The 14,557-nt window shown below is 43.1% G+C and overlaps 1 protein-coding gene across 10 annotated transcripts in view; it reads left to right on the top strand.

Moving 5' to 3' along the window:
- GAS6 (growth arrest specific 6) overlaps nucleotides 1–14,557 on the top strand; it is a 155,281-nt gene that overhangs the window by 29,330 nt on the left and 111,394 nt on the right. For 9 of the 10 annotated variants that reach the window (XR_012159653.1, XR_012159654.1, XR_012159659.1 and 6 more), the window contains 6 exons: nucleotides 3,738–3,860; nucleotides 7,229–7,351; nucleotides 11,000–11,125; nucleotides 12,384–12,505; nucleotides 13,333–13,451; nucleotides 13,867–14,056. Coding sequence is in view for 2 of the 10 variants with exons in the window: in XM_073350599.1 (XP_073206700.1) it covers nucleotides 3,738–3,860; nucleotides 7,229–7,351; nucleotides 11,000–11,125; nucleotides 12,384–12,505; nucleotides 13,333–13,451; nucleotides 13,867–14,056 (803 nt within the window). In the remaining 8 variants the exon portion in view is untranslated. The remainder of the gene's footprint in view (nucleotides 1–3,737; nucleotides 3,861–7,228; nucleotides 7,352–10,999; nucleotides 11,126–12,383; nucleotides 12,506–13,332; nucleotides 13,452–13,866; nucleotides 14,057–14,557) is intronic. The other variant, XR_012159662.1, reaches the window with a different exon arrangement.

Raw genomic sequence — 14,557 nt, 5'->3', positions numbered from 1 at the left:
GCAGGACCGATCCCCAAATAAATCATCCCAGCCAGGGCTTTGTCAAGCCTGACCTTAAAAACTTCTAAGGAAGGAGATTCCACCACCTCCCTAGGTAATGCATTCCAGTGTTTCACCACCCTCCTGGTGAAAAAGTTTTTCCTAATATCCAACCTAAATCTCCCCCACTGCAACTTGAGACCATTACTCCTTGTCCTGTCATCCGCTACCACTGAGAATAGTCTAGATCCATCCTCTTTGGAACCCCATTTCAGGTAGTTGAAAGCAGCTATCAAATCCCCCCTCATTCTTCTCTTCCGCAGACTAAACAATCCCAGTTCCCTCAGCCTCTCCTCATAAGTCATGTGTTCCAGACCCCTAATCTTTTTTGTTGCCCTCCGCTGGACTCTCTCCAATTTTTCCACATCCTTCTTGTAGTGTGGGGCCCAAAACTGGACACAGTACTCCAGATGAGGCCTCACCAATGTCGAATAGAGGAGAACAATCACGTCCCTCGATCTGCTGGCAATGCCCCTACTTATACATCCCAAAATGCCATTGGCCTTCTTGGCTACAAGGGCACACTGTTGACTCATATCCAGCTTCTCGTCCACTGTCACCCCTAGGTCCTTTTCTGCAGAACTGCTGCCGAGCCATTCGGTCCCTAGTCTGTAGTGGTACATTGGATTCTTCCGTCCTGAGTGCAGGACTCTGCACTTGTCCTTGTTGAACCTCATCAGATTTCTTTTGGCCCAATCCTCCAATTTGTCTAGGTCCCTCTGTATCCTATCCCTACCCTCCACCGTATCTACCACTTCTCCCAGTTTAGTGTCGTCTGCAAACTTGCTGAGGGTGCAATCCATACCATCCTCCAGATCATTTATGAAGATATTGAACAAAACCAGCCCCAGGACTGACCCCTGGGGCACTCCACTTGATACTGGCTGCCAACTAGACATGGAGCCATTGATCACTACCCGTTGAGCCCGACAATCTAGCCAATTTTCTACCCACCTTATAGTGCATTCATCCAGCCCATACTTCTTTAACTTGCTGACAAAAATACTGTGGGAGACTGTGTCAAAAGCTTTGCTAAAATCAAGGAACACCATGTCCACTGCTTTCCCTTCATCCACAGAACCAGTTATCTTGTCATAGAAGGCAATTAGATTAGTCAGGCATGACTTGCCCTTGGTGAATCCATGCTGACTGTTCCTGATCACTGTTCTCTCATCTAAGTGCTTCAGAATTGATTCCTTGAGGACCTACTCCATGATTTTTCTGGGGACTGAGGTGAGGCTGACTGGTCTGTAGTTCCCAGGATCCTCCTTCTTCCCTTTTTTAAAGATGGGAACTACATTAGCCTTTTTCCAGTCGTCCGGGACCTCCCCCAGTCGCCATGAGTTTTCAAAGATAATGGACAATGGCTCTGCAATCACATCCGCCAACTCCTTTAGCACTCTCGGATGCAACGCATCCGGCCCCATGGACTTGTGCACATCCAGCTTTTCTAAATAGTCCCAAACCACTTCTTTCTCCACAGAGGGCTGGTCACCTCCTCCCCATGCTGTGCTGCCTAGTGCAGTAGTCTGGGGGCTGACCTTGTTCGTGAAGACAGAGGCAAAAAAAGCATTGAGTACATTAGGTTTTTCCACATCCTCTCTCACTAGGTTGCCTCCCTCATTCAGTAAGGGGCCCATACTTTCCTTGACTTTCTTCTTGTTGCTAACATACCTGACGAAACCCTTCTTGTTACTCTTAACATCTCTTACTAGCTGCAACTCCAGGTGTGATTTGGCCTTCCTGATTTTACTCCTGCATGCCCGAGCAATATTTTTATACTCTTCCCTGATCATTTGTCCAATCTTCCACTTCTTGTAAGCTTCTTTTTTGTGTTTAAGATCAGCAAGGATTTCACCGTTAAGCCAAGCTGGTCGCCTGCCATATTTACTATTCTTTCTACACATCGGGATGGTTTGCCCCTGTAACCTTAATAAGGATTCTTTAAAATACAGCCAGCTCTCCTGGACTCCTTTCCCCCTCATGTTATTCTCCCAGGGGATCCTGCCCATCAGTTCCCTGAAGGAGTCAAAGTCTGCTTTTCTGAAGTCCAGGGTCCGTATTCTGCTGCTCTCCTTTCTTCCCTATGTCAGGATCCTGAACTCGACCATCTCATGGTCATTGCCTCCCAGGTTCCCATCCACTTTTGCTTCCCCTACTAATTCTTCCCAAAAGGCGGTCAGGGTGGGAGGGTCGCAAGGCTACTGTAGGGGGGTTCTGGGATTGTCACCCTTACTTCTGCTCTGCTGCGGCCTTCAGAGCTGGGGAGCCGGAGAGGAAGGCGGCTGGCCCGGCGCCCAGCTCTGACGCTAGCAGCACCTCCGGCAGCAGCACAGAAGTGAGTGTTGCAGGGTATGGGGGGGGTGGGTTACCATATGTCCAGTTCTCCCGGCAGGCTACTGCACGAGTTGGGGGCTGACAGCTAGTGCCACAGCCTGTGTGTGTGTGTGAGAGAGAGTCAGCAGGTGACAGCTGGAGTCACCCGAGCTTTCTGCAGCAAGGGGAGATTTTGGAGGTGGGTCTGACCCACCCCCGGAGCAGTCCCTGTAGGGGAAGAGGAAGTCTCGTCCCTGCCCATCCCCAGCAGGGACTAGCAGCTGGAGCCCTGCACAGGCTAGGAGCCACCTGCTGTGTGCAAGATTTCATGGGGGAGATAAGATTTCATGGTCCGTGATGCATTTTTCATGACCATGAATTTGGTAGGATCCCACTTATTGTGTATTACAACATTTGCAGAGGGGCTGCCAATGGATTTTATAGGGGCCTATTCCACCTCCACTTAGTTCCTGGTATGCAGCCTTATAACTTTTTGGTTTTGTGCCTGAATGGGTGAATTTCACCTTGTGAGAACAGTCAAGTTAACAGTTTGGTTTTTGATTTAAAAATCCATCCTGAACTGGTTGACTGCTGTCTTGTGCGGAAATATTGCTGATGTGTACAATAGTATCAGCTATAAAGGCTATATGTGATGTCATTTCACATATAGAGCTCCCACTGACATCAACTGGAGTTCTGCTTGAAAAACAGTGGTAGAATCGGCTGACATTCGACTTTATTCAGCCTTGTCTGGTTAGGAACATTTTACGGTCTATAGACTAGAGGTTTGAAGTTATTTTATTAGTAGTACATCAGTCTTTTTTTTTTCTTCCTTTTTTCCTTATGATTTCTACAAAAGTGTGTACTCATGGCAGTTTTGATAGCTATGTAAAATATAGCCTTTACTAAAACAAACCTATCGGTCTGATAACCTCACCCCAACAGCCAACCACCAATCCCCCCCTCTTTCCTCCAACACTGACCCTCTTCATGCCCCCCTTTCCCTCAAAAGCCTGGGAGAGTAGATGGGCTTTTCTGTGTTCCCTAAAAGTCAGCAAATTTGGGCTATTTTTGCCAAGCTGGGGGTCATCGGTTCCAAAATGTAGGGACCCTTGCCCATCATGGAAGAAACTTCCTCCCATTTTTAATAAGGTACGCTTCAACTTCAGTGCTTTTGCTGATTGTTACTAAGGTGGCATTGCATAAATCCTGACACAGAAGGATAATTCAGTACAGTAGCACTATGAAGCCTCTCTCTGTTGCGCCAATCACCTGTATTTCTGATAGTAATTCCAGTATTCCTAAAATGTCTTGATTTTGACAGAGGCAGGAAAACAAGCTGAGAGTTCAATGTGGTGTTTTGTTCTTTTTTTTTTAACCAGATTTACCAAATCAGTGTTCTCCTTACCCTTGCCAGAAAGAGGGGACTGAAATATGTGAAGATCTAAAGGGTGACTTCTTTTGTCATTGCAGACGTGGTTGGCGTGGGCAAAAATGTGAACAAGGTAATTATATTTGGTTTATTTCTTAATGACTTCTGATGACCAGGTAATACAGGATTGTCTGTCATGTACAATGTTTTTATACCTCATACATTTACTTGAACTGTTATTCAGTGCACTTGTAAATAGTCATTGATGCCAAACTCCAGTATTTATCCCTTCCCCACTGTTACATAATTCACAGTTGCCATAGCATTGAACTTTGGTTTACACGTCATTCAGGGACACCGCCCCCACCTACAAAAAAAAAAAGTCCTGTATGAAGCACATAACTGTATAAAATGACATTTTAAAAAAGAAAGCTAATTGTGTATAGGGTTGATCCTGGATACCCTTATTTATAGAGGACCTGATACCAAGACTACTGAAATCCCAGTGAGGATTCACATTGACTTTATTGGGGCTACTCACATAAGAACTACTTGCTTGAATAAGGGTTTGCTGGTCGTATAAATGGGAGGTTTTCCTGTGAGGTTTGCCATGTCCTTTGTAGCATACAGAGGTTTCCCCAGCTCTCTCTGATTACTGGTTTCTGCTCCTTTCAGGCCTTTCATCAGAGCCATCACTTTACTGGCTGCAAGGATTAATTAAGATTCATTTGAGATCATATGCTGCTAGCTCACAATCATGCTGGCCCAGGCAGCAGGAGATCTCATAAGGGAACTGAACCTGAGCTTCCTGTAGAGCTGTGGGAATATTGTGCAGAGTGGTGGAATTATTCACAAATATTTTATTTTAAAAATGTTGTGAAATTTGTTCGTGAATTGATTTGTGCAGCTCTGTAAGCTCAGCAACTGCAATAATGTTTTGTTTTTTTACTCAATGTCTCTTCCATTGTCTTGATCATCTAGAGACACAAGTTGGGTGAGGTAATACCTTTGACTAGACCAACTTCTGCTGGTGAAAGAGACAAGATTTTGAGCTTACATAGAGCTTTTCCTTGGGTCTGGGTAATGTACTCAGTGTCACAGCTAAGGGGACTGCCTACAACCTCATCCCACATGAACCCACCGCAAGGACTTTCTATATGCTTCTCAAGATACACAAACAAGGGAACCTGGGCAGACCCATCATGTCTGGCCACAACACCTTACTGAAGGAATATCTGGATTCATAAAAACCATCCTCAAATCACTCCAAAGGGCCAGCTTCTTCCAGAACACAACCGATTTCCACCAGAAACTCAGCAACATTAATAACCTCCCTCAGAACATCATCCTTGCCACCATGGACGTCACCTCCCTGTATCCCAATAACTCTCACAATGACCGCATCGCTGCCTGTCTCAGATATCTACAAGACAATGGACAACACTCAGCCATGCACCCCAGACACATCACCAAACTCCTCTATTTCATCTTCACCCATGACAATTTTACATTCAACAGCAAACACTGTTCTAAACCATGGGAACAGCTGTGGGTACTAGGATGGCTCCCCGATATGCCAACCTCTTCATGGGCCACCTTGAAAAAGAATTTCTGAACAAATGTACCACAGAACCAATGATATTCCTGAGATACAGCAATGATGTTTTCATCCTCTGGACAGACAACCTAAACTCACTCATAGATTTCTACCACAACTTCAACAATCACCACCCATCCATTCAACTCTCTCTAGAACACTCTCACTTACTAGCATCAACTTTCTGGACACCACAATTAGCTTCAACAATGGAACCCTGCAGACAGCTATATACAAGAAACCCACAGATCACCACACCCTTCACAGATCTAGTAACCATCCCAAACACACCAAGACATTTGCTTTCTGCAGCCATCCCAAACACACCAAGACATTTGCTTTCTGCAACCATCCCAAACACACCAAGACATTTGCTTTCTGCAGCGAGGCGTTCAGATACCACAGAATATGCTCTGAGGAGAAAGTCCAGGATATACACCTTAACACACTTAAAACTGCCTTCACCAAACAAGCACACTCCACCAGATAAGTAGATTGCATCATGGAATGGTCCACCTTAATACCTCAAGAGAACTGGCTTCAATACAGAGATAAAATCCCCTCTGACTGTACACCCATAGTTGTCGCCTACTACTCCACATTGGAACCTGTACGGGGTATCATTAAAGAGTTACAACCCATACTCGATGGGATTACACCCTGAAAGAATTTTTTCCGGAACCCCCTCTTCTGGCCTTCAAACAACCCGCTGAGCCTCTCCAAGCTCCCCACAGGCCAGTATACACCAACTCAAAGAGGCACCAGATCCTGTCAGAATATATGCAAAATCTGTAGACCTTTCTCCACTGCTACGATGACCAACGCTCCTTACAACACACCTTTCAAGGTTCATAGGTCTTACACATGCCTATCACAACGTGTGGTGTACCTCATCCAGTGTCCTAAATGTGCCCATAAATATGTGGGTGAAACGAGACAGTCACTACACTCTCTCAAATGAACTCACACAGAACAGTGACAAAAGACAAAAACATCGTATCACCTGTGCGTGAACACTTTACAGAGTGATCACTCTATATCTGACCTATCATTCCTCATTCTCAAAGGAAATCTGCACACCTTCCAAAGACCATTCTGGGAGCTTAACCTCAGAACTTTGCTAGACACTAAAGATCATGGACTGAATAGACACACTGGTTTTATGGCTTAGTACTACAATCTGTAACCCACTAACAACCCCTCCCCCTCCTTATCTTTTTTCCCCTCTCCTTTCCTTTCCCCCTATGACTGGAGGGGAGTTAAGAGGCCATTTCACCTTGAATGGTTCCTTGAAATATGTGTTAACTATTTATGCTGCACAATCCGTTCCACGTTGTATTTAGCTTTGACACTCTGAGTACATTTCCCAGACCCCAAGAAGAGCTCTGTGTAACTGGAAAGCCTGTCTCTCTCACCAGCAGAAATTAGTCCAGTAAAAGATATTATCTCACCCACCTTGTCTGTACTATCCTGGGACCAGTACGGCTACAACAACACTGCATTGATCATACTGTTGTTTAAATTTTGAGTATAAAGATCCCTTCCCAGATGTGGCTCAGGATGCTATATGAACATCAGGTCTGCTCCTGCAAACACATATGGGAGTTACTTTACTCGTGGCGATAGTACCATCAGCTTCATTAGGATGATTCCCAGGAGTAAAGACACACATACCTGTTTGCATACATTTCAGTAGTGGTTGTCGAAGATCCTAGGTGCAATAAATAAGTAAGTGTGTATGTGTGTATTTGAGTTGGTATGTACGTTTTTGAAGCTGTTTCTACACATAACAATTGTTCTTCCATCTCTTGCCTTTCTTCCTCCTTCCTACTTCCCATCCCTACCCTCACTTACACAGTGCTGAATAGCTGAAAAGCCTAACATAACTTTTTATTGATATCTAGATATTAATGAATGCAGTGTGCAGAATGGTGGCTGTAACCAAGTCTGTCTCAACAACCCAGGCAGTTACCGCTGTTCATGCTATAGTGGCTATGCTCTTCTTAAAAACAATAAAATATGTGAAGGTAAGATCAATGTATACCTTTAATTTCAGGTTAGCTGTTACATTAAAGTCAATGATTAGCAGTTCTCGATCATGGTGGACAACATTAGGGTATGTGTTATGTTTATATTATTTTGGATATAAGGTAGGTGGGAGGTAAAATGTGTGGGTGGAAGTGAGATAGTGGTTTGAAACTTAAGGACTTGGTAAGGGTCCCCTGGCTTGCTAGGAGCCACCCTAGAATATTTGTTCAAGTCCATAGGCACTGTCTTCCCCTCTGTCCGGTGAGTGCTCGGCCCAGTCCCTGCCCTGCCTCTTGTCTGCCTCCTCCCCTGAGTGCGCAGTGTCCCCACTCCTCCCCCTCCCGCCCGGAAAGTCCTAAGCACTGCCAAACAGCTGTTAGGCGGTGGCAGGGTGGGAAGCACTGGGTGGGATAGGGAGGAGTGAGGACACGGCGTGCTTGGGGGGAAGGAGAGGAGGGGAGCTTGGCTGCCGGTGTGTGCAGGGCACCCGCGAATTGTTCCCTGTGGGTGCTCCAGCCCCGGAGCATCCACGGAGTTGGCACCTATGTGTTCGACAGTCAGCAGTGGGAGGGGGCCATTGGAGGAATGGGTGGAGATTTGCTGGCTGTAGGCAGTTTGGTCCAAGCTGGCTGAGGATGTCAAAAACGGTTTCTTCAAACACTGATCTATCAGGGATGATCGAGGCCTGGGCTCCTTAAAGAGTGATGGTAAGACCAGACTGGGAGAACATCAGACTTTGTGGCTTATGAAGAGGAAGCCTGAACTGTGGGGGGGTGAAATTGTTCTTTCCAGGGCTGGAAAAGGACTGTGATCCAGCTGATCAGTACTGGAGTTCATTCACAGATATATGTTGTAAATAATAAATCGCAGATCTCTTAATTCAGTCCTGAGTGGAGCTGTGGTGAATGGGGATTTATGCAGTGGCCTTCAGAGAACACCTACCGTAGCTATCGGGACCACTCTCCTGCTCCTGGGGTCCTTGTAAGAAGGACCTTGTAAGAGGGAGGGGTGTCCAGAGGTAAAATTGCTAAATGAGAAGCTTGATGGTGGTAGCAGTATACAAGACCAAGTCCTGGGAAACTTGGAGTTGTGACAATTACGTTTTATACTGTTAGTTTACACCAAATGTTGTGTTTTAATCGTTAGGCCAAAAGAAACTCTTAATAATTGGGTTTTTATTTTGTTTTTTTCCCCCAAGTAACTGCAGCCTATTAGGATTTTATTCAGTAGTGCAAGTTTGGAATACATGCCTAGGCATGCCAGTAGTCACACCATACTTTTCTGCAACATCATAACATGGGAGTGATTCACGGAAGATTTGTGGGTTGGATTGTACTAAATTGGTCCAGCTGATCAGCCCTCACATCCTGACAACACTAAGAGGAAGAAGGGTTGGCAAGAAGAGTTGTTATGATTATTCCCAGTCTCATTGCATTGCAATATAAGAGCCTGTTGGTTTTCTTTTCTTTTTTTGTGGTGTTTGTTAAACTTAATATTATTTTTTCTTAATCTGGGTATGTACAGCAGCTAATAAATTCAGAAGGTGAAAGTGCAAAGAATGGAGCTTTCAGTCTTCCTTGCATAATCTCATTTAAGATTAACGGTTGAAATGCCCTGGTGAGGGCAGACAGCAATGTCACAAAGCAGTTTAGGACAGAAAGTGAAGCAGAACATCATGTCCAGTTGAAGCTACAGGGTGAACGTTATGTCAGCAGAATTTAACTAATCCAGATTTCAAATCCCCTTCTTTTGCAAGCTGTGCCATGGGATCATTAATGACCACAAGTGGCCAAGCCCTCAGCTCTATTTATCTCCATTCAAAAGACAAATTATGTATAAACCTTTTAATGTGCTGGCACAGAATTTATTTCATAACAGTTCAGTCATCCCTGCTTATAAGAACCTTGGTCGACACACACAGTACAGGAAATAGAGCCAGGCATATGCAGAAGCTTCAGCACAATAACTTTATCAACCAAACATAAATACAAGATATGGAAATTTCCTGCAATATTTTGGGGAGCTCTCACTGTATTAAGTTTATGTATGTAATTCCATCGGGGCGGGTGACACAGCTCCTACAGAAACTAAGAACAGTGGGGGGTGATTAGGTAAATTCACTAAGGTTGTAACACCTCTAGAGAAGTACCACCACCTGGAGATGCTCATATGCTAGTTCGAACTGGTTTCTGCAGAGAAAAACAGACAAAGAAGGACTTTTGATAAATAGCATGAGTTTAAACACACTCACGGTTACGCACCTGTGGGGATCATCCCACTCCCCCATCGGGACATGGATGTTTGCTGTTTTCTGATCCAGCAAACACACAGGAGTTTCTGTCAAAGCGGGGGCCCCAATCCTTGGGAAGGTTTTTGGAAGGACCTTGGCCTACTGAGGCCCCATAAGACTGATGGGTGACCTCTGGTAAACTTCTAGCAGGCGTATAAGAACTCGTGATTGTTTTTATATGTTTTTTCTAGAATTTTCACCTTGAGAATCAAGGTGCTTGCTTATAGAGAACTATATGGTACCTTGTGACGGCAGGCAAAGCAGTTGTAGTTTTAATATGTTAGCAGGTCGAGGTAGACAATAAACTCTTCCCTAGTATTTACCTTGACCTGCTAGCACACGTTAAAACAACAATTTTGTCCACATTCGCCAGCACCTGCTGAAAAGTGACTTATTTTCCTCACCCCACCCCTGGACCTAAGGGGAGTATGCCTCCCTATAGCAGAACCACCCAGTACTCTTAAACTGATGCCTAATTTGGTGATTAGATTATAGACATGCACTCCTTTGGGCCCAATTCACAATAGTGCAAAGGGACACATTGACTTTGATGAGTTGTACCTATTATTCCAGCTGTGAAGTTTGCCTTGTGTCGAAAAGAAAATGTTCTGTTTAATGTTGGTTTATTAATCCAACACAACGACAATAGAACAAAAAACCTTGCTATTAAAGACAGATGTATAATAATAATAATAATTAATAATAATATATATGTGCCACAGGTATCATAAATTTTAAAATAATAATATGCTTTAGGTGAAATTTGAGAGATGGTGTTTGAAAGAGATGTGGGAATTTTATAAAGTAATTGAAATTGAATTACAAATGGTTAAAGGCTGAAAATTTTAAAAAATTACATGCATTTTATGAAATTGTGTGTGTTAAAAAGAGGAAGAGCAGGGGAGAGGAGAAACCTGTATTTGTTAAAATAACGTTTCTTTGATTTTGGGTTTCAAATCTGTATTTGTGTCACCAAAAATAAAACTGGTCCTCCACTTCCTGACTGTGTGCTTCTTATTGTTCCACAGTTTGTAGCCCTGTCAAACTTGGCAACTGGGTCTATTTTTTCAGTGTTTTCCCTCTGGGTCACTTTGCATTCCTCTTCCAAAGATAGCCAATGGCTTGAAGAGAAACCAACAGCTGTTCTTGGGAAGCCTGTAATCACTTCCTTACTGGCACTGAACAGCTTTAATATTTATCAGACCAACACTGTAGACAGATTCTCAAGGATATTAGTAAACATCTCAATTAGCTAAATAACTGAGAAGACAGTTGACCCTGCCATACTCAAAACTTGCAAACATTGAAATGATACTGATGTGAAATAGCCCTGTGTGTTTGACTGTTTGTTTTGCAGACATAGATGAATGCACAGTATCAACAGGCATTTGTGGAGAAGCTCTTTGTAAAAATTTAATAAGCTCGTATGCATGTCTGTGTGATACAGGCTACAGATATGATAATTTAAGCAAGTCTTGTCAAGGTAAGTGCATGGAAATAATGGGATTAATTACATGGTAACATTTATAAAGTTCTGTGATGATGTAAAGCACTATGGGATTGTACAGTACATTTTATTAATCTCCCGTTCTTTTTAGTTCATCATTTAACCACTGTAGGTCAGTTGCCTTTCAGTGCCTGTGAGCAACTACAGAATAACTAAGACTTCTTGTATTGACAGGCAGAGATCTGGTTGGGATCCAGACAAATCTGTTCATAGTGTTGTTTCCATCTGTGGTGGCAGAACACTACAGAGCAGTAGTTGTTGTTTAAAAATCTCTCGTAGTATTTAGCTGCGCTTGGAGTCCTGTGTAAATAGGACTGTGTACAGCTCTGTAAGTGTTCCAGGACCAGTGTTGCCTCCAGCATTATGTCTGAGTAGTGTAAGGACATGAATTTCACATGAGCCTTTATGCACTGGAATGGGTTACCTAGGGAGGTGGTGGAATCTCCATCCTTAGAGGTTTTTAAGGCCTGGCTTGACAAAGCCTTGGCTGGGATGATTTAGTGGGTGTTGGTCCTGCTTTGAGCAGGGGATTGGACCTCCTGAGGTCTCTTCAACCCTAATATTCTATGATTTATAAAGTGCGAGGGCTTCTTTTTCCTTCTTTCCTTTCTTTCTTTCTTTTTCTTTTTAAAATAGCTACCTATATCCTTGGGCCACAAATGTGACTTTTTCCCCCCTGGATTTCTGAAGTGAATGAGAAAATGCAAAAGGAGGAAAGAAATTAATGGAGACCTCTCATTAGTATTGTCAGCTCCTTGTTGTTTATTAAGGACCCAATTCTGCAGTCATTACACTGAGTAGCAATTATGCAAATTGTCATGCTGATCACAGCTGGGCTACCAAAACAAGTAAGATCTACTCAGTGCACGAGTACCAGCATTGGCCTTATGAGGAAGCATTGTCTAGCAGTTAGAGAACAGGGCTATGAATCAGGAGACCAGGTCAGACCAGGAGTCAGGGTTCTGTTCTCAGCCTTTCCAGGACTCACTATGTAACTTTGGGCGGCCAGAACTTATTTGTAAATCAGATTCCTTACCTGTAAAATGGGGATAATAATAGTTCTGTACCTTGGAGGGATGTTGAGGGATAATTACTGAGTGTTAAGCACTTTGAGATCATCAAATGATGGGCACTATAGAAGGGCAAAAATATTATACAGTTTGTAGACCATTTGCTTAAAAAATTAATCACTATTTTTCATTGTCCCCCCTTTCCCTTTGCTGGTGGTGTGTAGATGTGAATGAATGTGAAGAGAAACTTTGTGAGCAAACCTGTGTCAATTCACCAGGGAGTTACACCTGTCACTGTGATGGCAAAGGGAGAGTTAAGCTTTCCCAGGACATGAACACTTGTGAGGTATCTTATCTCTCATTTCAGTAACTGAAAAACGAAAAGCTTTGAAATAATTATGCTTGGATTAAATAACTCAGAGGGGAGAGTCCAACTGTCCAGGCTTACTTGAGCTGGGTAGTAGATACCATAAGAGGCCAGTGTCCTGTCTCTTCCACCTCTGTAGGAAAGGGGTCTTGCTAGGGTGATGAGAGAATAGCTTATGCAAGTCTCATCTTCCCAGGATCCCACTGGCTAAGCATCTGTTGCCCCATTCCACAAAGAGGATGGCAGTGGAAGCACTGTGTGTCCTCTACTTAGCTGTAATTTACATCTGTCTGCATAAGCTTTTCTGAATTAGGTCCACTGAGGATGGTGTAGAAATTTAATGGCGTGATTTAAGTTATAGAGTAGTACTTTCACTTTTTGTTGCGCGCCACGATCCCTTTATGATTTTTTTCCCTTTGGCTGAGGCAGGAAGGAGTCTCTGATACTTGGCGTGAATGCAAAAAGCATCCATTAGCAAGGTTTTTATAGTGGACTTTTTTCTGAGGATGTAGGAACAATGGAAATTGTTCTTTAATGTGTAAATTTTTTTTTTTTTGCTATAGAAAAATATGCCCTCAGGGGAAGCAAGGGGAAATGAACTTTAAGCGTCCTCATTACTAAAATTACAGTACTGTAGTCTTAGGACTTATCAACAGTTGTTTCATAATTGGTACCCTGATCAACAACTATATCCATGTCATGAGTGTTTGAGATTAGAAAATAGCAAAGGAAATTCCATTTGATTGTCGTCTTCTTTCGTTAATGTATGAGCAAATAATTAGTCTACAAATATGTTTCGATTATAGGATATTATACCTTGTGTGTCTTTTGCTGTTGCGAAAAGTGTTAAATCTCTATACCTGGGGAGAATGTTCAGTGGTACGCCTGTTATCAGACTACGCTTTAAAAGGAAACAGCCCACAAGGTGAGAATGCTTTTAGAACTGCAGCTGAACATTGCGTCCCTTCAGTACATGTATGGAATTAAAAAGCCACTTGGAACTAAAATTATTATTATTAATTTGTATGTATTATGGTACACTTGGGAACACTGATCAAGGATCAGACCCCAATTATGTGAGGCACTGTACAGACAAGTAACCAGGAGGGAGTCCTTGCTCCAGAGAATCTGATGATCTCTGAAATATGTCAGCGTGTTCTCTACTACTGTTTTCATAATAATATATCCTCCATCTAGTTTAGTCTTAGAATTGAGTTAAAAGCTAATACTTTTTAATACTTGGTTCTTAACTGTCTGAACTGATGCTCTCTGTATGGAAAGCACACAGTGGTTTTTGAATTCTGCATAACTGATTTGTTTCTTGACACCCATGTGGTCAGACTTGTGGCTGAATTCGACTTTAGAACCTTTGATCCTGAAGGTATCCTTTTCTTTGCTGGAGGCCATCAAGACAGCACGTGGATAGTCTTAGCTTTGCGCAACGGACGGTTAGAATTGCAGTTGAAGTACAATGGAATAGGCCGTGTGACCAGCAGTGGGCCAGTTATCAACCATGGCATGTGGCAAACAGTGAGTATAAGCGGCTTGTTTCATGGATGTTATTGTCCCATTGTTTGATTCTTGGACTGCATCTAAAATGCACTTAGGCTTTTTGCTTTCTTTGTATTTTGAAGGGATATTGTTTGGACATAGCCTCATGTTTAACATGCTGTTATATTTTATATTTAAAGGTGGAAATGAAACTATTGGGGTTTTTTAAATCTGGTGTTCCAGGACTCAGCGTAAATACAGCACTTTAGGGCACATTCTTCATCTAGACAGAGCATTGCTTGCAATCTGTGATTGCAGACACAGTACAGAATATGCACAGCCTTCTTTCCATTTTTCACTACAATAGCGTGGTGGTGGGTGAATGGGGGCTTTATGTCACTTCTCATTTTAAGTTACTTTTAAGAAAAGAAAATAAACTTGGGTGTAAGAACAACATTTCAACTATAGAATTCAAGTGTAGCAATAAGCTGATCCCTGGAGCAGGGTGCCCATGGAGAGATGTGCATGGCCTGAGTCAGA

Source organism: Lepidochelys kempii, chromosome 1 (genome assembly GCF_965140265.1).
Source record: "Lepidochelys kempii isolate rLepKem1 chromosome 1, rLepKem1.hap2, whole genome shotgun sequence".
NCBI lineage: Eukaryota > Metazoa > Chordata > Testudines > Cheloniidae > Lepidochelys > Lepidochelys kempii.
Note: the sequence above shows the minus strand (reverse complement) of the source record. Positions and strands in the feature narration are given on the sequence as shown.